We start from the raw sequence: 25,348 nt of genomic DNA, 5'->3' as shown, positions 1-25,348 counted from the left end.
TTCCTAGGCTAGGCATCAAGTCGGAGCTGCAGCTGCCGGCCTACACCATAGCCACAGCAACATGGGATCCGAGCCGTGTCTGCAACCTACACCATAGCTCAAGGCAACGCCGGATCATTAACCCACTGAGCAAGGGCAGGGACCGAACCCACAACCTCATGGTTCCTAGTCAGATTCGTTAACCACTGTGCCACGACGGAAACTCCTACTTTAACATTTCTTAATGAAGTTTCATAATTTTCCTAGAGGGATTGCTGTTGGATGTACTTGTAATCTTTGATTTTTTGTACATTTATAAATGTATCTCTTTTCATTTTATAACTGTTTCAGGAACGGAGAATTAAAATCGATTTTTAAATATTTACTTTGTATTTAGCAACCTTGTAAAAGGTTGTTAATCCTGATTAACTGTTTAATCCTTAGATTATTTTGGATTTTTATGCTCATGATTGTATCATCTGCATATAACATCAAATATACCTGTTTTTTTAATTTTTTAATTTTTTATTGCTCAGATGAATTTATCACATCTGTAGTTGTTATAATGATCATAACAGTCTGTTTTCACAGGATTTCCATCCCACAGCCCAAGCACGTCCCCCCACCCCCCAAACTGTCTCCTCCGGAGACCATAAGTTTTTCAATGGCTGTGAGTCAGCATCTGTTCTGCAAAGAAGTTCAGTCAGTCCTTTTCTCAGATTCCACATGTCAGTGAAAGCATTTGATGTTGGTGTCTCATTGTATGGCTGACTTCACTTAGCATGATAATTTCTAGGTCCATCCATGTTGCAAAAAATGGTGGTATTTCGTTCTTTTTAATGGCTGAGTCATATTCCATTGTGTATATGTACCACATCTTCTTGATCCACGCCTCTGTCAATGGACATTTAGGTTGTTTCCATGTCTTGGCTATTGTAAATAGTGCTGCGATGAACATTGGAGTACATTGTCTTTGCGAGTCGTGGTTTTCTCTGGATAGATGCCCAAGAGTAGGATTGCTAGATCAAATGGTAGTTCTATGTTTAGTTTTCTGAGGAATCTCAATACTGCTTTTCACATTGGTTGCACCAATGTACAGTCCCACCAACAGTGTACTAGTGTTCCTTTTTCTCCACACCCTCTCCAGCGCTTATTGTTTGTAGACTTTTGGATGATGGCCATTCTGGCTGGTGTAAGGTGGTACCTCAGAGTGGTTTTGATTTGCATTTCTCTAATAATGAGTGATGCTGAACATCTTTTCGTGTGTTTCTCGGCCATCTGTATGTCTTCTCTGGAGAAGTGTCTGTTTAGATCTTCGGCCCATTTTTGGATGGGGTTGTTTGTTTTTTGGGTATGGAGCTGCAGAAGGTGTTTATAAATTTTGGAGATGAATCCCTTGTCAGTGGATTCACTTGCAAAGATTTTCTCCCATTCTGTGGGTTGTCTTTTTGTGTTGTTTAGGGTTTCCTTTGCTGTGCAGAAACTTTGAAGTTTGAGGAGGTCCCATTTGTTTGTTTTTGTTTTTACATATTACTCTAAGAGGTGGATCTGAGAAGATGTTGCTGTGGTTTGGGTCAGAGTGGCCTCTGTTTTCCTCTAGGAGTTTGATAGTGTCTGGTCTTCTATCTAGGTCTTTAATCCATTTGGAGTTTATTTTTGTGTATGGTGTTAGGGAGTGTTCTACTTTCATTCGTTTCCATGTGGCTGTCCAGTTTTCCCAGCACCACTTATTGAACAAGCTGTCCTTTCTCCATTGTATATCCTTGCCTCCTTTGTCATAGATGAGTTGGCTGTAGGTGCCTTCTATCCTGTTCCACTGATCTATATGTCTTTGTGCCAGTACCATGCAGTTTTGATGACTGTTGCTTTGTAGTATAGTGTGAAGTCCGGGAGCCTGATTCCTCCAGCTCCATTTTTCTTTTTCAGGATGTCTTTGGCTATTCTGGTTCTTTTGTGCTTCCAAACAAACTTTAAAATATTTTGTTTGAGTTCTGTGAAGAATGTCCTTGGTAATTTGATAGGGATTGCATTGAATCTGTAGATTGCCTTAGTTAGTATAGTCATTTTGATAATATTAACTCTTCCAATCCAAGAGCACGGGATGTCTTTCCATCTATTTGTGTCATCTTTGATTTCTTTCATCAGTGTTTTGTAGTTTTCAGAGTACAGGTCTTTTGTCTCTTTAGGTAGGTTTACTCCTAGGTATTTTATTCTTTTGGAGATATACCTGTTTTTTTCTTGCCTAACTACACATACCACAATGCCCTCAATTGGCAAGCCCAACATCAAACCCCCTGGCAAAGGAGAGGAGGCTGTGGTGTCTCTAATGTCAAAGCAGGGCAAAGATGAGTTAATTTGGAGATGAATGGTAATAAACCAATAATTGACACATACTTAGCTTCATGAGTTATAACTATCTTTTTCTTAAATAAGGACTTGAACACTAATATTTCTCTTAACCAGCTTCATGGACCTTCTTAGATGTCACTACTAGCATTTCAGTGCCACTGTGTTGTTTTTTTTTTGTCTTTTGCCATTTCTTGGGCTCCTCCCGTGGCATATGGGGTTCCTAGGCTAGGGGTCCAATCGGAGCTGCATCTGCTGGCCTACACCACTGCCACAGCCACAGCAACGCGGGATCCGAGCCATGTCTGCAACCTACACCACAGCTCAGGGCAACGTCGGATCCCTAACCCACTGAGCAAGGCCAGGGATCAAATCCGCAACCTCATAGTTCCTAGTTGGATTCATTAACCACTGAGACATGACGGGAACTCTGCCACTGTGTTTTTGAACATAGTTTTTGCAAACATTTTTGGTTGCTTGCTTGTTTATATTTCTTAAACAATCAGGACTTAGGTTTACCAACATATTTTACAGATTGCTATGTTCTCCCTTGTTTTCCACATGCCACTTCTGCCTAATGTTACATTTTCTTCTTACCGAAATATATATGGCCATTTTCAGTTTGATATTCCCATGTGCTTCATACTTTTAAAATTTTGTAACTTTTGCCTGTGAGCTTTCTTTATTGGAAATCATGTGCTGCGGTGGTCCCACATGTGCCCTAGATGGGAATGGCAACCCCAAGGGCCAATTTTGTGGTTGCCTCCATCAGAGCCTTATGAGGTTCCAGGTTCTAAACCAATTTTCACATTAGTTTCAAGGTGTGGGTATTTCTACATCAAGTTACTTGTGTGGAGCTTTAGACCCTGTGTTCCTGTAGGAGAGACTACCTGATTATTTCCACCCATTGCTGACCAATTCCTTGCCCTCACTGGCAGCCATGGCATTTTCTGATGACAAAGCTTTTTAGGCTTCTTGTCCCTTACATAGTAGCCTTGCCTTCTGGTTCTGTGTGCTAAAATCCTGGTTCTCTTCAAAACAGCCCCTTCAACTCCTATACTCTGCTTTAGATTTCCTTTTGGGACCATCATTGGAACTTTACCTGTGTTACTTTTTAATTAACCATGTTAAAATTAATGTTATGGTTTAACTAGGTTTTCTATGTGTTTGGAAGAGGAAGGATAGGTTTTCACTTGTCTGGTGTGTCCGCCATCTTGCTCAGTAATATGTTTGTTTTAGGGTTGCTAATATTCAGGCTGTGATATCTGATAGATTCCCTTATATCTCCTCTGGCACTTTTATCATTTTCAAGGCACTTGTCTGTTTATTGAACAGTACAATGCCATTGTGAGGTAGATAGGAGAGGCATCAGTTGTCCCATTTTATTATGAGAATTTGTCACTCAAAAAGCAGAAACAAATTCTATTACATTTGTTATGTACTTTAGCATGCTCTTAGATGATGGGGGTGAAAATCAGTTTAAGTAGCTTATAGCACAATTGGAGAGTAAACAGAAACATTAAATACCAAATGCAGTAGTTGCTTAGCATGTGACCTCAGTGGATATTTAATATTTTCAAAAATGAAATGTTACAAGGCAGGGGATTGTTAAAATGAAAAATGTACAGTGTTGATGATAGATGCTACAGGGCAGCGGGGGATTGGGGCTGGGGAGAGGCCCTTTCACTGTGGAGCAGCTTAACGGAGGAAGTCTATTTGAGATAGGCCTCTAAGAGGTGAGTAGGATTAGTAGGCAGGCTATACTTGGACTATTCTGGAATAGAGCATCTGCACATGAATAAAGAAGCAAAAAACTGGAGACCTGATTATGTTAGGTCTGAAACCCAAAGTGTAGGCTTTAATCTCGTAGAAAAAAGAAATAATAGATAAAAATTAAGTGAGAGTAACATGACAAAATCTTTAAGATGTTGCCATTCTTCAGAGAAGTGGCAGTGAAGGTAGTGGGGAGAGGAAACTGATGGTAGGGGGTATTGCCTGAGTAGGTAAGAGAAAAGAGGATGTGACCTTGACAGCAGCTCTAGGAACGTGAAAGAGGACAAGAATAGTTGGCTTTGTATTCTGAAATGCAAAAGAGGCACTTGTTTAAATATACAGTTTATGTATTTTGTTTTTAACATGTTTAGGCAAACCAGCTATATCTTAGAAACTTGGAGCAGAATTCCCAAACCTGTCTGAGAGAGATATAGAAAGCCCACTTTTCTCTCTGGCACTGACACTCAGCAGCAGTCTCCAGTGCTCTGCTGTGGGCATGCAGGTGGAGACCTGGGTTTGGAATTCAACTTGCATTTTCCTATGGAAGTAATACCACATGCTGGAGTTTGGTCCTGGGCCATCCCACGCTGGAGTACTTGGGGTATTTATCACTGTAACATTGCTGCCATTGGTAAAGCATATTTTAGTTCCAAATGAGATTCTTCAGGCAGAAAAGACAAACAAATTCCCATCATGGTGCTGTGGAAACAAATCTGACTAGGAACCATGAGGTTGAGGGTTCGATCCCTGGCCTCGCTCAGTGGGTTAAGGATCCAGCATTGCAGACATGGCGCAGATCTGGCATTGCTGTGGCTCTGGTGTAGGCTGGCAGCAACAGCTCCTATTAGAACCCTAGCCTGGGTACCTCTATATGCCATGGGTGTGGCCTTAAAAAGACCAAAAAAAAATAAATAAATAAGATTCTTCAGGCAGAGAAGTACCAGAGGTAGCAGCCAGCAAAACTTAGGTAGTGTTAGCTCTTAGCACTTTTGAGTAGGTTACTTTTTAGTCCCATAAAAGCAGCTTCCTCCCTTGGTCAGTTGCTGCCAGGAATACTGGTAGCTGCTCCATGAACAGACCTCCCGCACCCTCTGTGTCTGAGACAGGATGCTTTTGATGCATACATTCAGGCAAATCCTCAGTCAAGTGGCCTATATAATTTTTCCAAAGGTGCAAATTCACCCCAAGGGTCTGATAATTTGTCAGGCACGAATACCCTACTTCTTTCTGGATTTAAACAAATCCAACCAAGAAAGAATAGTTCTTGGACTTCCTGCTGTGGTGCAGCAGGTTAAGGATCCAGTGTTGTCTCTGTGGCAGCTTGGGTATGATCCCTGGACTGGCACAGTGGGTTAAGGATCTGGCATTGCCACAGCTGTGGTATAGGTCATAAGCTCAGATTCGATCTCTGGCCTGGGAACTTCCATCTGCCATGATTGTGGCCAAAAACAAAAAAACCCAGAGTAGTTCTTGCTTTTACATGTGTTTACTGCTCCTCCTAATAGTATCCAGTCATGCAGTTATACTGTACACAATAATGTGTATATATAATTTTTTTTTCAAATGGCTGTTCTGATTTAAAGTACAAAATATACATATGTACACATTTTAAAATAAAGACGATAATGTTGTTCATCATCAACTCCTGGGCTGTCCATCTGGAGTCAGTTCATACCTGTAAGACATTTGGATTGGACTTGTGTTAGTATCGAGAGTGTGTTGTGGTGGCATCAGGCAAGTGCCTACTCTGTCCTACCTGGGCCTCTGTGGGACCAGCAGAACCCATCTCTTTGTAAGTTGGTCAGCAAGGGTTAAAACCAGAGCTTACAGAGGTCCTTTAGGGAAGTGAAATCTACAGGCAGTAAAGCTTTAAATAAAGATGATAACTTCTCCCTCCTTGATAAAGGGGCTAAAATGTACTGAAAAGGGAAGAACCTGAATGTGGTCAACTGAAACAAATGTCTTGAATAGCAGATTAATGTGATGAAATGACAGGGCTCACTTACCACTGTGAGAAGCCCTTAATCAGATCTTCTTTTGATAAATCAATCAGTACCTAAACAAACACACATAATCAGTTCCCTTCCCCACAGCTGATGAAATGGAAACAAATTGTGAGAACGACATTGATCATAAAAAGAACCCTCTTGGGTTTTGAGCAGGAGCTCTTTTTCCTTCGGCTTTCAATATGGAACCTTCCCAAAAGGACAGTACTGACACTGACCTCAGTGTCCTGGAAAAAGGTGAATTGTTCTTTGCAGTTGTACCCCAGGAATTTATTTATGAATGTTTTAGAGAGAGAGAACAACATGCCTTTACTCACTAACTGATCCAGAATTTTAAGCAAGACACCATCATTTCTTCAACTGTAAAAATGAGGATATCATCACCTACCTCACAGAAGCGGGTTTTAAAAATGAGTATAAAGTGTATATTTTTGTCTCTTCTCCGCATCTTCCTGAAGATTATGTTTTTTCTACTTTCTACTTAAGTAAAATCCCATTCACCACAAAAATCCTGATGTGAGACCCAAGTGACACACAGTGCTGTACTGATCAGAACAATACTTAATACTATAGTACAGGTTCAAATACTTGTACAATGCCAAACTTGGATATTTTCAAGTTTGTTAAAATAGGGTTTACCATATTAATTACTTGAGTTTTAAGAATATTTTTAAGACATAAAACAAAAAACCACCAATGAGGCTGTACCTTCCTTGAAGTCAGTTATGGTAATGTTCAGAAATTTTGCAAGGGTGTGTTCCACCAGTGAACTCCAGTTGGCCACCAGGAGGAAAAGAGTACCAAGAGTCCCTCTTGTACTTACTTTTCCTAGCTCCTTCCTTCTGTGTGAGCCAAGTGGCCTGCTGTTTTTCACTGCAACGTCTAGTGACCTCTTCTTTACTTCATCCATGGGAACAAAAAATTCAAATCTTCAAGAAGCAAAAAAGTCAGGAAGTGAGATTTATATATTTTAGTCATGTTTATTGAAAATCTCAAGCGTTTCCATTTTCTTCCCTTTAAAACTGAAGATACAGACTATTGAGAGGAGCATCTAGAACAGTATTGGCTTACAGCAGATACTCAATGCATCATTACTATAGATAATCACTATTCTATGTTATTCACAAATCTTGGAAGCAGCAAGAGGCTATTTGCCTCTCTGAGAAGTTCCTTGGACTATTGTGCTTTGAGGTTTGCCTCTTTCTCTGATTCTACCTTGGTTCCACTCTTTCAGCTCCCCCTCTCTCTGAACACTGCCTGCTCATAGGACCATCTGAATGAAACCCCTTTCTAGGTTGTTTCTTTGGACCAGCTAAGGGCTAGGATGCTGAATAATCAGGTTTTTTGGAATTGCACGGAAAATAGTGGCCTATTCCCATTTCTGCCTGTAGAGTGAGGTAGAGGAATCTCAGTATACAAGCTTTGTCTTATACTCACAAGAGGCCTCTAAACTTACTACTAGTTTTTTTTTCAGTCTTCCAATTCTTGAAATATTCTTTAAATTCTGTAGTGCTTTACAATTTTCAAAAGTTTGATACACATGATTTCATGTAATCCCATAATCTTTTCATTTTTTAAACTGAAGTATGTGACAGCATAAATAGTTTCATAATGATGCAATTTGTATATATTTGTTGTTGTATATATTATGAATCAATCAATCTAGTTAACATCACCATACATTGTTCAAAAAAATTTTTTTCTTGTGATGAAAACTTTAAAGATCTACTCTTCTTGCTACTTTCAAATATGTAATATAGTATTATTAACTACAGTCACCATGCTGTATATTACATTCCCATAAATTACTCATTTTATAATTGGAAATTTGTACCTTTTGACCCCTGTCACCTATTTTAAACATTCCCTACCCCACACTTCTGGCAACCACCAATCTGTTCTCAGTATTCATGAGCTTGGTTTTTTTGGTTTGGTTTTTGGTATTTTTAGATTCCACATATAAATGAAATCATAAGTATCTTTTTCTGATTTGTTTTGCTTAACATAATGCTCTCAATGTCTATCCATGTCACAAATGGCAAGATTTTCTTTTTCATAGCTGAATAATATTCTATGGTGTATATATATATATATATATATATATATACACACACATTTTTAATCCATTCATCTATCAAAGGATATTTAGATTGTTTCCATGTCTGTAAATAATGGCATGGTAGACATGGGGATGCATAATCTTTTTGAATTAGTGTTGTTTCATTTTGATAAATACACAGAAGTGGAATTGCTGGATTATATAGTAGTTGTTTTTTTTTTTTTTTTTGAGGAACCTCCATACTGTTTCCATAGCAGCTGCCCCAATTTATGTTCCTAGCAAGAGTGCTTAAGGGTTCTCTTTTCTCCACATTCTAACACTTGTTATGTCTTGTCTTTTTTATAATAGCCAGTCTGACAGGTCCGAGGTGGTATCCCACTGTGGTTTTGTTGTCACTTCTCTGATGATAAATGATGCTGAACATCTTTTCATGTACCTGCTGACCATCTGTATGTCTTCTTTGGAAAAAAATGTCTATTCAGCGGTTTTTTGTTTTTTGGTTTTTTTTAGGGCCACACCCATGGCATATGGGGGTTCCCAAACTAGGGGTCTAATTGGAGCTGTAGCTTCTGGCCTACACCACAGCCACAGCAATGAGGGATCCGAGCTGTGTCTGTGACCTACACCACAGCTCACGGCAATGCTGGATCCTTAACCCACTGAGCAAGGCCAGGGATCGAACCCGAAACCTCATGGTTTCTAGTCAGATTCATTAACCACTGAGCCACGACAGACACTCCCTCTGCCCATTTTAAAATCAATTTTTTTTTCTATTGAGATTTTTTTGCTCTTGAGCTGTATGAGTTCTTTATAGATTTTGGATATTAATTATTTATCAGATATATGATCTGCAAGTATTTTCTACCATTGAGTAGGTTGCCTTTTCATTCTGTTGATGGCTTCCCTTTGCAGTGCAGAAGCTAACTTTTAGTTTTATGTAGTCTAACTTGTTTATTTTGCTTTAGTTGCCTTTGCTTTTGGTGTTAAATCCAAAAAATCATCACCAAGATGGACATCAAGGAGCTTAACCCACATTTACTTCTAAGTGTTTCATAGTTTCAGCTTTTATAGTCATGTATTTAGTCCATTTTGAGATAATTTTTTGTATATAGTTTAAGATAGTGATTGGGTTTTGTTTTTTTTTTGTTGTTGTTGTTGTTGGTTTTTTTTTTTTTTTTGCTTTTTAGGGCCACACCTGCAGCACATGGAGGTTCCCAGGCTAGGGGTCGAATCGGAGCTGTAGCCACTGGCCTCCGCCAGAGCCACAGCAATGTGGGATCCAAGCCGTGGCTGCAATCTACACCACAGCTCACGGCATCGCTGGATCCTTAACCCACTGAGCAAGGCCAGGGATCGAACCCGCAACCTCATGGTTTCTAGTCGGATTCGTTAACCACTGAGCCATGACGGAAACTCCGGAGATTTTTGATTACTGATTCAAACTTCTTACCAGTAATCAGTTCAGACTTTATGTTTATAATTCAGTCTTGGTGGGTTGTATCTTTCTAGAAATTAATCCTTTTCTTCTAGGTTATATAATTTGCACCCTAGTTTCAAATATGCACACTAGTTTCTTAGGATCATTTGAATTGAATTTCTGTGGTATCAATTTTAACAGCTCCTCTTTCCTGATTTTGTGTCCTTTTTTTCTTGGTGAATCTAACTAAATAAAGATTTATCAATTTCGTTTAACTTTCCAAAGAACCAGCTCTAAGTTTCATTAATTTGAAAAAAAAAACCTCTTATTTCCACTCTGAACTTTATCTCCTTCCTTCTGCTAACTTTGGATTTTGTTTATTATTGATATGTGCTTATTGCTATTTGACTAATTTTTTCCTGGCTCTTTTGTAGTTCTTCTCTGTTCCTTTTTTCTTCTCTTGCTCTCTTGTGCTTTGATGACTTTCTCTAATGGCCTCCTTAGATTTCTTTCTTTTTATCAATTATGTGCCTGCTATAAGTTTTGCTTTGTGGTTACCATTAGGCTTACATATTACAACTTTTAATAGTCTATACTTTTTTTTTTTTTGCTGTGATAGTATTATTTTATTTTTTTAATGATTTCTATCTTTTCCATTATAGTTGGTTTACAGTGTTCTGTCAATTTCTACTGTACAGCAAAGTGACCCACTCATACATATATACATTCTTTTTCTCACATTATGCTCCATCATGTTCCATCACAAGTGACTGGATATAGTTCCCTGTGCTATACAGCAGGATCTTGTTGCTTATCCACTTCAAATGCAATAGTTTGCATCTATTAACCCCAAATTCCCAGTCCATCCCACTCCCTCCCTCTCTCCCTTGGCCACCCCAAGTCTAACAATCTATACTTTTACCCTTTCTCCATCACCCCACATTTTATATCATTTCATCTTGTATACCCCTTAATTACTATAGTTACAGCTCATTTTTTTATTACTTTTGGCTTTTGTGTGTGTGTGTTTAGGGCCACACCCTAGGCATATGGAGGTTCCCAGGCTAGAGGTCTAATCAGAACTGTAGCCACCAGCCTACACCACAGCCGCAGCAACGCCAGATCCAAGCTGCATCTGCACAATGCACCACAGCTCACGGCAATGCCAGATCCTTAACCCACTGAGCAAAGCCAGGGATTGAACCTGCAATCTCGTGGTTCCTAATTGGATTCGTTAACCGCTGGGCCACCTCGGGAACTCCACTTTTGACTTTTAACCTTTATGTTAGCTTTTAAGTGATTAGTTACCATTTACTTTTACCAGTGAGATTTATACTTTTATATGTTTTCATTACTGGCTAGCATCCCTTTTTTTTTTTCCCCCAGCTTAAAGAAATCTCTTGTAAGTTAGTTTAGTGGTGATGAAGTCCTTTAGTTTTGCTTGTCTGGAAAACTCTTTCAATTTGAATGATAACTTTCCCTGGTAGAGTATTTTTGGTTGGAAGCTCTTCCTTTCATCACTTTGAATATACTGTGCTACTCCATTCTGGCCGGCAAAGTTTCTGCTGATAGAAACTTTCTATCTATTGTGGAAGGGAGAAATGCTCCCTATAAAACTAACTCGTTGTTTTGCTACTTTTATCTCATTAACTGGGTATTTTAATTATAATGTATGTGGTACGGGTCATGTACTCAACAAGAGACCTCTAGATTCCTACTTCTAGGTTTACATTTAGGATGGAAGTTGCCAAGTCTGCCCTGCAGATAATCCGGGCGTATCTTGCTGTGACAGTTTTGAAAGATAATTACTAACAGGTTTGTCACAAAAGTCAGCCTCCTGTGTTTCCATATAGCAATTCTGACTTTTTTTTTTTTGGTCTTTTTTGCCATTTCTAGGGCCGCTCCCACGGCATATGGAGGTTCCCAGGGTAGGGGTCGAATCGGAGCTGTAGCCGCCAGCCTACCCCACAGCCACAGCAACTCGGGATCCGAGCCACGTCTGCGACCTACACCACAGCTCACAGCAACAGCAACACCGGATCCTTAACCCACTGAGCAAGGCCAGGGATCAAACCCACAACCTCATGGTTCCTAGTCGGATTTGTTAACCACTGCTCCACGATGGGAACTCTCTGACATTGTCTTATAACTGTGTCAGAGCTCTCTATGAAGGCAACATCATTCACTTTGTGTGGCTGTAGAATACAGGATGGTGTCTGATATAAAGTGTTTAGTGAATACTGAATGAATAAATTCTCTCTCCTCATACTCTTTCTTGATATTGATGAACTAAAAATGTAGCTTCTGAAGGAACATATTAGTCCTTAGACATGACCCAAAAAGGACTCAGTAAAATTCTTTTAAAAATGAGTAGTTATTGAATCTTTCTTCCTAGACTACTTAACAATGTCTTTTCTTAGGAACCCAAAGCAAAAGGAAGCAATGATGAGACTTAGACTTCTGTATCTTGTGGTCAACTTGAAATCAAGAATATTTAGGGTAAGACTTGCCACTACAGAAGCATCAAAAGCAGTGATTAGAATCTACTAGTTTTGTCCCCAAGGACATGGGTGGACAAGCTAGGGGAGGGTATCTGTTTTACCTGCCTCCTATGCTTTGTTGCAGGAGGGAAGACAGGCCAAAGAGCTTAGAGCTTTGAAGGAAATTTTAGGTCTTTAAGTTCAAGGTATCTTTATTTTTGATTGAAAGAAAACCTATTAGACCAGATTCAAATCCTTTTACTGCCAAAGAGGTTTCATTTAAAGAGAAATATGAAACATTTCATAATCAGGAACACTTTTAGCCCCTATTGGCAAGAAAAGTAGGTAGCTGTTTTGCTAAATTTCGCTGGGAGTCCTTTTCTTCCACTAAAGTATAAAGACTTAAGGCATGGACTATGTCATCCTATTCAACCCCAGCCTTTCCCAGAATCTCGCAGCTGCCAGGCACACAAGAAGTGCTCAGCAAGTAACTCAAATGGCTGAGGCACTCCAGTCAGGCCACCTGGGCCACTTACGTCTCATCAAATAGGGGCTCCAGGGTCTTCCGCTTCACTGAGGTCTTCTTACGACTTGCCCACCTCCTTTCTGGCAACAAGTAGACACGGACGTAGGGATCAGCTCCACTGCTGGTACAGGGTGTCAGGTTTCTGATTTGGTTTCAAAGACATTAAAGAAAAAAGGCCCCTGGTTTTGAAATACTGAAAATGCTCATTTGGAGAAAGCTGTACTAGCCATACAGCTTTAGATGGCCTTGAGGATAAAAATGCCCTGTAGTCTAGATGACCAGAAAAGCAAAAGTCTGCAGAATTTGGAGGACGAAACATTAGACTTGTGGTTTTAAAAACGTATTTTGGTAAAGTTTATAGTAGAGCCAAGTACCTTCCATCTAGAGGAAGTTGACGATTCTCACTTGAGAAAATGTCCTGGCTCCAAGCCACCCCAGACAGTTTTGCAGTGGTCCTGTCTGAGCAAAGTCCTTGGCTCTGGGGCCCACCAACACCACTGAGGATCTAGTTAGAGCATGTGCAGCATGCAGGCCTTCAAACCTCATTCCTTCCAAATGTCTACCTTGTCAACTTTGGGGCTGCCTGCCCCTGCCATTGCTCCAAGTGCTGCCCACTCTAATTTTTGGTCACCTGATGCTCTCAAAAGACCTTCCCTGACTCTAGCATCCCTTTACCTGCAGCCGTTGATTAGCACGCTGAGACAGCGCCGCAGACACACATAGCGCACTGTGAGCTGAATCTCACCCAGCCCCCGATGCCTGAGATCCCCGCCTCTGTAAAGAAAGGGCTTATCATTTCTCTTGCCATTACAAGTGCTGGCCACCCCCCACCCCCACAACAGAAGCACATCAGTTAATAATTTTCAGCAAGGTTCCTTTTAGTTAGAAGTCAGTTCTATTCAACATTCATGTATAATTACCCTACTTCACAGAAGGAAGAGCTTAAATCCCGGAGTGGTATCTGCCTTTATACTGTGATTTCTTGTTGAACCTTGGGTGGGTTATTTGATCTTTCTGATAGTAAGCGCTTCCTTGTGGGGTTATTGTGAAGATTGAATGGAATAACATGCTAAGCCCAATAAAAACTTAATAAATGGCATCCATCGATTATATAATTCCAAATTCTGAGCTTTCCATATGATCCTAGTATATCTCTTTAGAAGTCAGGAATGTTTCTGCTGTAAGGAACCTTGACAACCGAAATCCAGCATCTGTTTTACAATCAGTATGTAGCTAGAGCTACAATGGACTTTTTGGTGCGTGCACACGTGCTTTCTCTCCCCCCATCTTATGTTCTTTCTATCCCACCATGCTGCCACTCATGAAGCCATTTTGTGAAAAACTATAACTTTCAAAGAAAAGTAAGTTCATATCTACTTTTCCATCCAGGGAGATTTTTTTCATGCAGGTGATTGTAGAAAAGACTAAGCAGAGAGGTGCATACTCAATGTTGAGGCTGCTATCTGTCAGGTCAAAGCAGGAAGAGGCCAGGGAGTTGAGCGAGGACATGCTGGGAGCCAGCCTCTGGGGCGGCCATGCGAATGGGGAGGCAGGGCATTTCATGGGTCTGGGTGACTTGATGGGCCCTGGAGAGTGGGGGCCTGGGACAGTCAGGAAGATGGTGGCCAAACTCTTCTTCTCCCCCATGGGTTCACAGAACCCTCTGGCACTGTCCTTGCCTTTGGGCTCTGGGCCCATCTCTTGAGGTGTGGGCTTGGTGGCAGCAGTGGTGGCTGTGGTGCTCTTGGAGGCTTGCTTGGTATCAGAAGCAGGGTCTGAGGGGCACGGCAAATCTGCAGGGCCTTCCTGGGGTGGGGCTCTTGGGTCCTGGTTGGTGGCCATCTTCTTAACAAACAGAGGGCCTTTCTTTAGGGCTTCAGGTCCTGTGTATGGGCTTCTCAGCTCTCGCTCTTCCATGCGCAGAAACTGCAGGCAGATGACAGGGTTGTTTATGGGCTGGGCCTACCACTTCCACTTTCTAGCCTCTGCTCTTATCTTAACCTCTGAGAAGTGGTTCCTCTCTCTTTTCTGGAAAGAACAGTTTTCTTAAAACTCAGTTCCTTCCTATTCATTCAGTTCAATGGACTTTTACTCCCAAACTGTATCTTCCTTAAGCTCTGTCTCTGGCTCCCTTTAGTCAGACCTTCTGCCTTTTCTCTTCCTCTTGCCTCACTCATCTTCATGAAGATTGAGTACTGACCCCCTTCTCTCTCTACACTCCTACTAGCTGCTGGAGACCTGGCCCATTCTCACAGTACACACTTCCCCTCTGTGCAGAGGACTCCCATCTACACCTCCAGTCTTGCCTTCACCTTAACCGTCACATATATCACCAGCTGCCCTCCAGATGTGGTCATTTCTGGCTGTCACCTTATTCACCACTGCTTTCCCTAAAATGTGTTTCCTATGCACACACACCCCTGTGATCCTAGCACCAAAATTTCAAACCTCAGCCATCGTGTTTCTCCTTCCCCTTTTCCCATCAGTCACTAAGACTCTTAATAAAAATTCCATTTCCAGCAATATGGTGATCAAAATATTCATAAAAACCTCGTTAGGAATGTCAGTATTTTAAATGCACAGCCAAATTCACAAAAAAGGAAAATCCCTAGGTTTAAAAAATGAGAGGGAGAAAATAAATAAATTTAAAGGCGTTCCAACCGTGGCAGAGCAGAAATGAATCCAATTAGTATCCATGAGGTTGCAGGTTCCATCCCTGGCCTCACTCAGTGGGTTAAGGATCTGGCATTGCTGTGAGCTGTGGTGTAGGCAGACACGGCTCAGATCCTGCATTGCTGTGGCTGTGGTATAGGCCAGCAGCTGTAGCTCCAATTCGACCCCTAGCCTGGGAACTTCCATATGCCGCAAAATAAATAAATAAATGAGAGAGAGAGAGAAAATTGAAAAATAAAGGTTAACTTTCCCAGGATCATTTATCAACCTTGGAATCCATGCAGTTAAGGAGAAGAGGACTTGGGTCAATGTAGGACCCATGAAGGCAGGATATCATTAGTGAAAAAGTAGTCTGTGATAAACATTTCACTCACCAGCAAAGACTGATGCCAAGAAATATATCTTTCTCACCCTATACTCTGGTTGGGGGGTGGGAGGGAAATAGAGTCTTTCCTGAGATTATAGAAACTCATTGGCCTGTCTCCTATAAATTTTGGGTAATATTTATACTACCTATGGGGTCTTGAAACCCAAAGTTTAAAAATTAACATAAAAATGTACCCAGGGCAGTTCTCTTGTGGCGCAGCAGATTTAGGATCTGGCGTCACTACAGCAGCTTGGGTCACTGCTATGGCTCAGGTTCAATCCCTGGCCCAGAACTTCCATATGCTGCTGGCATGGCCAAAAAAAAAAAAAAAAAATGTACCCAGGTTTGTAATATCCCTGAGGTGCTTGGTTGCAGCTAAAGCAGAACTTCCTTAGAAGTGAACAACTTCAACCCAGGTCATAAAGGTAACACTGAACATATGTCTGCAACCCAAGTTATCAAATGTAGAAATGAGTCACCTTGAAAAAGTATCAACAAACAGGTATCAGAATTTAACTCCCAAGATCTTCAGATAATAGAATTGACATACATTAAGTATTTTCAAATGATTTAAGATAGAATGGAAACATGAGAAGATAATAAAATACAACCCAAAAAAAGACACTGTAGCTTTGGAAAAGATAAAATGAAAAAAATATCCTTTGAAATTGAAAAGAAATTGAAATTGAAAATATCCTTTGAATTTGAAACACTGTGAATAGGTTAAACAGCAGATTAGGCATAGCCAAAGAAAAGAATTCATGATCTCTAAGATAAGTCTGAGGAAATCAGAATGTGGTGCCAAGAAATAAAGAGATGGAAAATATGAAGGTGAGGTCAGGCCATGGAGATGAGTAAGTCCAGCATAACAGAAGGAGCTGTAGAAGGAGGGATTAAAAGATTGGGAGAGGCAATATTTGAAAAGAAAGTGGCTGACGATATTCTGAAATTGATTTAAAAAATATGAATCCATCCCCTAGCTTCTTCCCAACACCATGCAGATAACTCAGTACTAGCGCAGTCCACCCCCGTCAGCCCTGGGGGAAAGGGGAAGAGATTTACCCGAAGCACCAGCCTCATGGAAATGAGGCTGTCTAGGCCTGAGTGGTCCAGCTGAAAGCGCTGCTCGAGGGTAAGGTCTGCGTAGGGAAGAAGCTGACACAGGGGGAACTCCAGCACTCCTAGGGCACACTCTTGGTCATCATCGAGCACCTGGGCAGTGGGCCGGTCACAAAACGAGAGGATAACTAAGTCCCACCCTCACCAGAACCGTGCTCTGGGCTTCATCCAAATCTGAGTTCACGTCAGTAAGTATGTACTGTGCTGCTTTCTCTTGACCTCTCATCCTGTTCTGTGAACTGGAAATGGGACCAGGCCCGGTCCTTCCCTTCAGTCAGGGCAAGAGAGTGACTCAGGGAAGAGGCAACTATGATCTGTCTGAGGCAAGTCTGTCAAATGTCTGGGGCTATCAGGGCTTTAGGGACTGAAGAGCTGTGCTGCTCCACGATGGGACCTCCAGACAGGGCTAAGGGCCCCCAGAGATCCCAGTTCTGCCACTTGTGGGTCATGCTATCTTGGACTCATTGTTTGAGCCTCTGTTTGCTTAGGTGTGAAGAAGACAGCTTTCTTCCACAGATATTTTGTGAAGATTAAATATTTTTTAAAAGAAGACCAGCATCATTAATGTTCTGGGTAGATTCCAACCCAGGCCACAGTGGGAGCTACTGTAACCAACTAGAGAGTCTCTGGCTCTTGGGCCCCAGCCCATGTATCTGCTCCTATACCCAGGGGACAGACTTTACTGCCAGGGAACCTGCTCGGGCTCCCTACCCACCCTGGCTGAGACACCTCTTAGCTCTGTTCCAGGAGCTAATTTCAAGCAAACCTTCAGATGCAGTTGTTCGGCCGCCACACTGTGCACAAAGAAGGAGAACACCTGGCTCCACACAGGGTCCTTGCTGCGTGGACAGGTCTGGGGAGAGGAGAGGGAGAGATCACTGAAGGGTCAAGTTCGGCAGAGCAGGCAACCAGCACCCTCTGCTCTACCTCTGGCCACCAGTGCCCTTGGGAGCTTTCTCGTGTCTGCCCAGGGATAGACCCAGGCATGCTGCAGCTTGTAGGAGGTGCCAGGGCAGGGCAGTCAACCTCAAAGAGAGTTTGCCATGAAGCCTCACAGGGGCTGAAATCATACCAGCATTAGCACTCGCTTCCAAGGGAAGGGTGCCAACCGGGTTGCTGCTGGTGCTGGGGTGGTGGAAAGGACAACGGGCTTAGAGCCATGCCTAAGCTTGAATCCTAGTCCAGCTGCTTTCTGCCATGTGCCCTTAAGCAAGTCACTGATGTCAGATTCTCAGATTCTTGAAATAAAACTATTTTGTGAAGTTATTTTGAAGACAAAATAACGTAAAATAGCTAGACTATTTGCTGGCACCTACCAGGCATTCTTTGTAAGCTAATTCCCTTCTCCTTTGCTTCTCTCCCAGAAAAGTGTTGGCCCCCCATTTTTTTAGTCCTTGGCTCCATGCCAAGCTGGCTTACCTTGCTCAGGTATGTCTTCTTGCCTACAGATAGCTTGACATAGGAAGAAGGGTCTCTGCTGACTTTATTCTGTGAGGGAGCAAACCCACAAAATGGAGATGGAACCCTTAGTGTCAACTTGAAACCCTGCCTCTCAACCCCCAGAAGCATCAGTGGGACCTGAGACCACCCAACAGCTTCCCTTCTCAGCTCTCAGACTGCCATCACTGTGCCAGCACCTCATCAGAGCTGATGACCCCAAGGAGGCTCTTCCACGTTAAGAACGGGAGGCCTGGCTCTTGTTCCCTAGAGCTGTGGAGACAGACAGGGTGGAGCTGAGTTCTGGCTCCCCCTTGGCTGTGTGACCAGTCTTCTGAGTCTTATTTTTAAATGGCAGTAAAAATGGACTCACAGTCACTGTGGGACGCAGGCATAATGAATGTGGGGATGAGCTGCCAAGCTGGCACACAGACTCAGTGAAGGGCAGCCCTCATCATCCCAGGCTGTGTGTGCGGGGCGTCACCCAGAAGACATGGGGCTGTGACTTGCTTTCACACACTTACCCTGGCAGATCTGGAGAGCTTTTTGGCTTGATATTCACCATTTAGGTAGTCAAAAGGATTTCTCTGAAGCATGAGAAGAATAGGGTGAATGAGCAACATGTGGACATTTGAAAGTGATGGGCACAAGGCAGGGTATATGACACTCTAGCCATGTCACCACTCACCGGCAGGTTGCAGGCGCTCTCCAAGAAGACCACGAGGATGGCAGTGGAAGAGCTACCATGGTCCTACAAGCAGACACAGACCCTTTCCAGGTGCCCCCAGCAGCAGGAGACACTGTTTTTAGGAAGCTTATTCATGGCTGAAGAGCCAGCCCTTGCACCCTCGACTGGGCATACTTTCCCTCACAGCCTAGCTTTTTGTTGAGACTATAAAAACAACCGCAGCATGGCAGAGTCAAGTCAGAACATGTGGACTTTCCCTATGAACTGGGCTGACAGGCACTAGCAGGGTTTTTAAGGACCCATCTGCCCTGCGTGGAGATGAGGGCTAAGGGATGTGCCCTCCAGAAGGTGGGGCTGGCCGGGGGACACAGAGCAAGATCTGGGGGCTCCAGCTCCCTCCCTCCCACCCTCCCGCCACACACACAGCTCGTACATGGACCAGTTCTGCCACAAATACCCCTGCCACCTTTCTAACAGGGAGCCCCGACACCCCACAGTCACCTCAATCAGAGCATCTGGGTCTGCAATCAATGAAAGCCACTCCAGCCGCAGGTGTAGCCGCCCACTGGTTGTGTCCTTCAGGGCAAACCACTGCAGGGGGAGGGGAAGGAGGGGAGGAAAGCTTGGGGAAGGGCCAGTGAGACACTCTGTTCAGGAAGCTCAGTTCTGGGACCTGGCAGGGTACTGTAGGGACTTCAGAGGAGAGGTGAACCAGTCCAGTCAGGTTGGGGGCTCTGGGCTCAGAGGACTGGGAGAGGTGGTTATGGATGGACAGAAGTGCTATGCTTTGGGATGGAAACCATGCTGTCCATAGGGAGGGGGCTGCAGGCACCAACTCTACCTCATCCACCACTCTGTTCGTCATGACATCACCAAGGCAGATCTGCAGGCTGGAACACATGGGGAGTGGGAGGTCAGCCCAGTTCAAGGGTGGCGAGAAGCAGCAGGCGAAGAGGCCCACCCAGAAATCCAGTTTCAAATATATGAGCGGGGCCCGCAAGCCAGAGTAAATGGAAGACCACATTGCACTCAAGAAAGGAAAGACTGGAGTTCCCGTCGTGGCTCTGGTTAACGAACCTGACTAGGAACCACGAGGTTGCAGGTTCGATCCCTGGCCTTGCCCAGTGGGGTTAAGGATCTGGCGTTGCGGTGAGCTGTGGTGTAGGTCGCAGATGCGGCTCAGATCTGGCGTTGCTGTGGCTGTGGCGTAGGCCAGCAGCTACTGCTCCGATTAGACCCCTAGCCTGGGAACCTCCATATGTCGCGGTGCCGCCACAAAAAGACAAAAAAAAAAAAAAGGAAGGAACGACTGTCTAACCATCGGGGCTGTGTCCACTGGGCAAGCTGCCTGGGGAGGCAGGCAGCTGTGATCCCCAGAGGGGAACAGGCAGACGCCGCTGGACACATTGGCTCTGATTTCTCAATGATGGTGCTACTGGCATTCTGGCTGGGATGATTCTTCATTGTGCAAAACTGCCCATGCATTGTAGGAATTTAGCTTCCCTATCCTGTGCCCTCTAAATGCCAGTGGCACCACCTCCCGCAGTCATTGTAATCCAAAAGCACCCCCACCCCCCTCCATTTCCAAAACTGCCCTGGATGCCCTCCAGGGGCCAAGTATAGTTGGCATGCATGTGAGAGGAGGTAACACATTCAAAGCATGCCTCTTACCTACCCCAACCCCAACCCAACTGGAAGGTCCTGATAAGAGGGGAAATTAATTCCATGTAACTTAGAAATATGCTTGAGCTCAAAATACAGTAGAAATCAGAAATCAGTTATGTAAAACATGAACCACAAGACACACTTCTAATCTGCAACATTACAAAAATCACAATTTCTTTCATTAAGATGAAAAATTAAAAATGGTAAATAACAACATCTAGTGGTAAGCTAGTTCTTAGGCTGTCAGATTGCGCCCTTCCCACTGTTTTTCTGCTTTTAAAAACCACATGTTCATGGGAGTGCCCTGTGGCAAAGTGGGTTAAGGATCTGGCATTGTCACTGTGGTGCCTGAGGTTGCTCTGTGGCAGAGGTTTGACCCCTGGCCGGGGAACTTCCATATGCCCCAGGTACAGCTGGGAAAAAAAAAAAAATCACATGTTCATAGAAACGAGCTAAACGATTTAGGAGTATGAAGACTGGGGTAAAACTCTTTTCTGCTGCCTCCTAATCCCAGCCTCTGAGATGAGTAGCGGTGTAGCTGCCACACATGAATGTGCACACACCTACACCACTGTCCTTCCTGGAAAGAGGAATCAACTTCTCAGGTCACTCGCAACCGTTTCCCCCACTTCCTTAGACATAAGAAAAGTCCTCAAGGTCAACATCCATAGATCCTACTCATCAAACACTCAGCCAGTGTCCTCTTGAGTCTAGACATTCATGTTTCCAGCTTTTTTTGCTTCGCCCCTAACAGGGCTGCAACATTTCAGGTATAATGTTTTTAGAGGAGAGTCCTGGAATGGGGACCTCCAGATCAAAACACTGTAAATCTGGAGTTTTGATAGCCAGCCCCACCCTGGTCATTTTAGTCCTCTCAGCCCGTGGGGCTCTGGGTTCCACCCCAGGGTGAGCAGACAGTTCTTTGGCACCAGGGGCCTGGCCATCTATGCCAGCCTTAGCCCTGCCTGTTACTCCAAATGGGGTCTCTGGATACATTATGAGAAGCATAGAAAACAGAGCCCACAGCACACAAACCTCAAGGTTCTCTCTGTACCTCCAGAGGGATGGGGCTCAGGGCTGGGCACTCAGGAGAAAGCTAGGGAGGAGTCTGTGGCAGGATGGAATGATGGGGCCTGTTGCCTGGCACGGTCATGACGTCAGAATGACCAGCGAAGATTGCAGGTCCCTAAGCGGTAGAAGCAGGGGTATCTGTGCCCCAAAGCCTAGAAGCCCCATGTCCCCAAACCCAGCTCGGCCCTCCTCCTCACCTGCCCAAGAAGTCATCCCTGTCAGGATCCTCGTCGTACAGGTCCACCTCCAGGTCCTGCCCAGGGACTTCATACACGATGAACTAGAAAAGAAAGACAGGGGACTTGACCTATAGACCACAACAGCTGATGAAGCAGACCTCAAGCATGACCCCAAGGGAGCCAGGTTCCAGCTCTGCCACCTCGCAGCTCAGAGCCCTGGATAGGTTCCTGGGCTTCTCAGTGCTTGGAGAACCGCCCCCCACCCCCTTCCATAAGAATGATGCCTTCTCCTGCGGGGTGGGGGGGATTAGAGGCAGCTTGTGCAAGGCCATGCCAGGGTGGGTACTCGGGACGGTGGCTGCTGTGTGTTCTGCTTAGGGCTTGTGCTTCCAGCGCTCAACAGGCTGGGGGTCTACTCTTCACACAGTAGGGATTGTGTTTGAACTTTAAGGAAGAAGTTCAGGCTCCTGGTGTCTGGCTCTGGCAGGGGAGGCTGACCAGATTGTGGCAGAACAGCCCCAATGCCTTTGGCTATGACCACAGCATGTAGAAGTTCCTGGGCCAGGGATCAAACCTGTGCCACAGCATCGTCCCAAGCCACTGCAGGGGCAAAACCAGATCCTTAACCTACTGCACCACAGATGAATTCCTGAGGTTCTTTGATTTGAAAACTTCCAACAAAGCTGACTCTGATCAGGAAGGGGAGGCAGGAATCCCTCTGTAAGCTGGCCCTCCAGTGGAGCCAGAGCGGCCCACTTCTGAAAGCCTGGGAACATGGGAGGTAGGCCTGCCTGCCCCAAGGGGCATGGCTCTGGCCCACCATTGCCCCATGGGTATGTGAACACCATAAAGGCAAGATACTCCCTTATTTTGCGTCAGCCAGGGTGGAGCCCTGGAGGACATGGAGAGTGGCTGGGAGCCACCAAGGAGACCCTTACCTCAAATACTTCATTCCAGGTGGGGTTCAGATTCTTGTAGATGGTCTTGCTCCGAAAATGCTGCAGGCCAATGCTCATCTTGGCATAGGGGTCTGACTTGCCTCGGATTCCTAGGAAATTGTCCTTCTGGGCCAGCTTTTCTGCCTCCAGCAAGTGGACTCTGATCACCCCCTGGAAGATGCCCAGGGCTCACATCTGTTTCCAGGGCTCTCAAAGCCCCAACATCATAGCCAAAGCCATTAGATAAGCACCCCAGCCCCATATCACCCTCTCCATGTCTAAACTGGGAGACAGAAGCCAGAGGTGGCAGCCTCTTGGCCAAGGCCACACAGCAAGTGATGGCAGGGCCCAGGCTCTGTCTGCTCCACTGCCTGCCTTCCTGACCTTTCCTGCCTCCAACTTGCTCTTTCCTCAACTTCAGCCCTTTCCTCCTCCTGTGCCAACCACCACTTCATGCCACTGCGCAGGTTTCTTCCTGTGTTCCAGCCTCCTCTCTAACCTACATGCAGACCGAGGTCCCAGGTCATTTCTTCCCAATACTCAAGATGACCTCTGTGGGCACTGCCTGCTGCTGGCAGTGGATCCTTGTGCTCATTAAGGCCCAGGACTGAGTCACCCCACTCCTAACACTCTGGGCTATGCCGTAAGTCAGAAAAGAGCACAAGAATGAGGAAAAACAGTTCAAGGAGCTGGTAGTCTCCTGCCTAGAACTATTTTTTTTTTTTAAATATCAGTAAATACATATGCATTTGCCCTTTGACCCAGGAATCCCACCTCTAGAAATCTATCCTAAAGGCATACTGGCAAAAATATAAAAAGACACGGTAGAATGGATAATCAATGAGGGTCCCTGTATAGCACAGGGAACTATATCCAGTCTCTTGGGACAGACCATGATGGAGAGAGTCTGAGAAAAAGAGTAATACATATACTATGCTGTACATTAGAAATTGGCACAATATTGTACCATTGTACCATACTCTAATAAAAAATTTTAAAAAGTGTTTATTGTAATAAAAATACATAACAGGAGAAACACCCTTTTAACAAACTTTAAATTACACAACAGAATGTTAACTATAAGCACATGTTTTACACTCGCTCTGGAACTTATTCATCTTGTATAATTAAAAATTTTCCCTCGTCCTGGCAACTACCAAAAAATACATATGTACAAAAAGACATGTATAAGGCTCTTCATGGCCCCACTATTCGAAACAGCAGAAGACCTGACATGAGTCAGTCATGCATAAGTAGATGCAGCATGTTCACAAAGTGGAGTTCCATGAGCCACACTGTCATGGGGTGACCCTCATGACACATGAGTGATGACAGCAAGGTGAGGAGGGCTATGGCGTGCTGCCACCCATTTAAGAAAGGGGGACCATGCATATAATCAGATGTGTACATACAACCACATGCAGGTATCTGCTCATATTAGAAAACATAATGAAAAATACCAGAAGGATAAACTATTACAGGGGAGGAAGGGACCAGGGGTGAACAAAGATAAGAGCCAGACTCCTTAAAATACAGTTTGTTTTTCATATTTGACTTTAGAAGTGTGCAAATGTTTTACATGATTGTAAAAGGAAGTTAAGGTAAAAATTAAACCCTAAAAAAAGAAGGAAACAAATCAGTGTAGTAAATATCCACAGAACACTCAGAAAGGAACTAGTCCAAGTGAGTTTAAATTGTAGCAACTTGACAGTACACCTCTAGTGGGATTTGCCCTAAATTCGCAGTACTTATGCGAATTTAGTAGTAGTAGGTGACGGTGCTATGTTGTTATTCTGAGACTGCTAAACACGTAGTGTGGGATAAGGGCCACATGTCACCCCTGCCCTGCCTGGTCTGAGTAGGCTGATGCCTCCTATCTGGTCCTGATGGTAAAAACCGACTCCCAACCCTAAAGCCAGGGCACCTTATGCAGGGAAGCCACTTGGCTGTCCTCAGAGGACTCCTGAGCTGGGTCTGGGACAGGCGGGGCAGTGGGGCTGAGCACCCAAGGAAGCCCCATGTCCTGGCTCCACCCAACCTTCTTTCCAGACGACCCCAGGATTCTTCCCACCACCAGAGGATGGAGTGGGAGCCTCCTGTCCCTGAAGGGAGGATGGGAGGCTTCTGGAGTTTCTTGGAGGTGAGTGGGACTGCCCACAGTCCCCAGCCTGGAATGCATGGGGGGACAGGGATCTGAGAAGGAATGCCCCCTAGGCTTTGTCCCTCCCAAGTCATTCAGCCTTCCCAAGATGGAGTCTTCACTCCGTAAAATGGGATGCTGGGCCCTGGTAGAAGCATTAGCATATAAGGATGCATCCCCAGCCCACTGGTCCCTCAGCTCTGAGCCAGCTCTCTGAAGCCAGTGTGCGTACTCACGCAGGGCAGAGGGAAGCGCAAGTTGGTCAAGTCCAGCCCCTTCTTCACGGGCACAGTCACACGGTTGGGCAACACCAGGTGGGCAGCGATGAGGTCCTCCAGCAGACTCTCTGTCACCTCGCTGGGGAGAGGGGGCATGCCCAGCTATGGAGGGTGGCACCACCTCCCCCAGGCCACCTGCCCTTCTGCCCGTCCCTGGAGCTGAACTTGGAGGCAGGTGGGCCCTTCCCAGGAAAGAGCAACCCTGAC

General features: G+C 44.4%; 1 protein-coding gene across 3 annotated transcripts in view; it reads right to left on the bottom strand.

Moving 5' to 3' along the window:
• Positions 1-5,517: 5,517 nt before the first annotated feature.
• ESYT3 (extended synaptotagmin 3) overlaps positions 5,518-25,348 on the bottom strand; it is a 52,391-nt gene continuing 32,560 nt past the window's right edge. The window contains exons 8-23 of one of the 3 annotated variants that reach the window (XM_047783250.1): positions 25,100-25,220; positions 22,724-22,894; positions 21,804-21,886; positions 19,712-19,760; positions 19,372-19,461; positions 18,871-18,933; positions 18,707-18,769; positions 18,165-18,233; positions 17,512-17,598; positions 16,689-16,838; positions 14,031-14,512; positions 13,262-13,360; positions 12,597-12,728; positions 6,928-7,033; positions 6,105-6,154; positions 5,518-5,773 (exon numbers count right to left, since the gene is read on the bottom strand). In XM_047783250.1, the coding sequence (XP_047639206.1) occupies positions 5,737-5,773; positions 6,105-6,154; positions 6,928-7,033; positions 12,597-12,728; positions 13,262-13,360; positions 14,031-14,512; positions 16,689-16,838; positions 17,512-17,598; positions 18,165-18,233; positions 18,707-18,769; positions 18,871-18,933; positions 19,372-19,461; positions 19,712-19,760; positions 21,804-21,886; positions 22,724-22,894; positions 25,100-25,220 (1,852 nt within the window). In that variant the 3' untranslated portion in view covers positions 5,518-5,736. Of the gene's footprint in view, positions 5,774-6,104; positions 6,155-6,746; positions 7,034-12,596; positions 12,729-13,261; positions 13,361-14,030; positions 14,513-16,688; positions 16,839-17,511; positions 17,599-18,164; positions 18,234-18,706; positions 18,770-18,870; positions 18,934-19,371; positions 19,462-19,711; positions 19,761-21,803; positions 21,887-22,723; positions 22,895-25,099; positions 25,221-25,348 lie in introns of those variants that run through there. The other 2 variants (XM_047783240.1, XM_047783255.1) reach the window with 2 other exon arrangements.

This window comes from Phacochoerus africanus, chromosome 1 (genome assembly GCF_016906955.1).
Source record: "Phacochoerus africanus isolate WHEZ1 chromosome 1, ROS_Pafr_v1, whole genome shotgun sequence".
Classification (NCBI taxonomy): Eukaryota; Metazoa; Chordata; class Mammalia; order Artiodactyla; family Suidae; genus Phacochoerus; species Phacochoerus africanus.
Note: the sequence above shows the minus strand (reverse complement) of the source record. Positions and strands in the feature narration are given on the sequence as shown.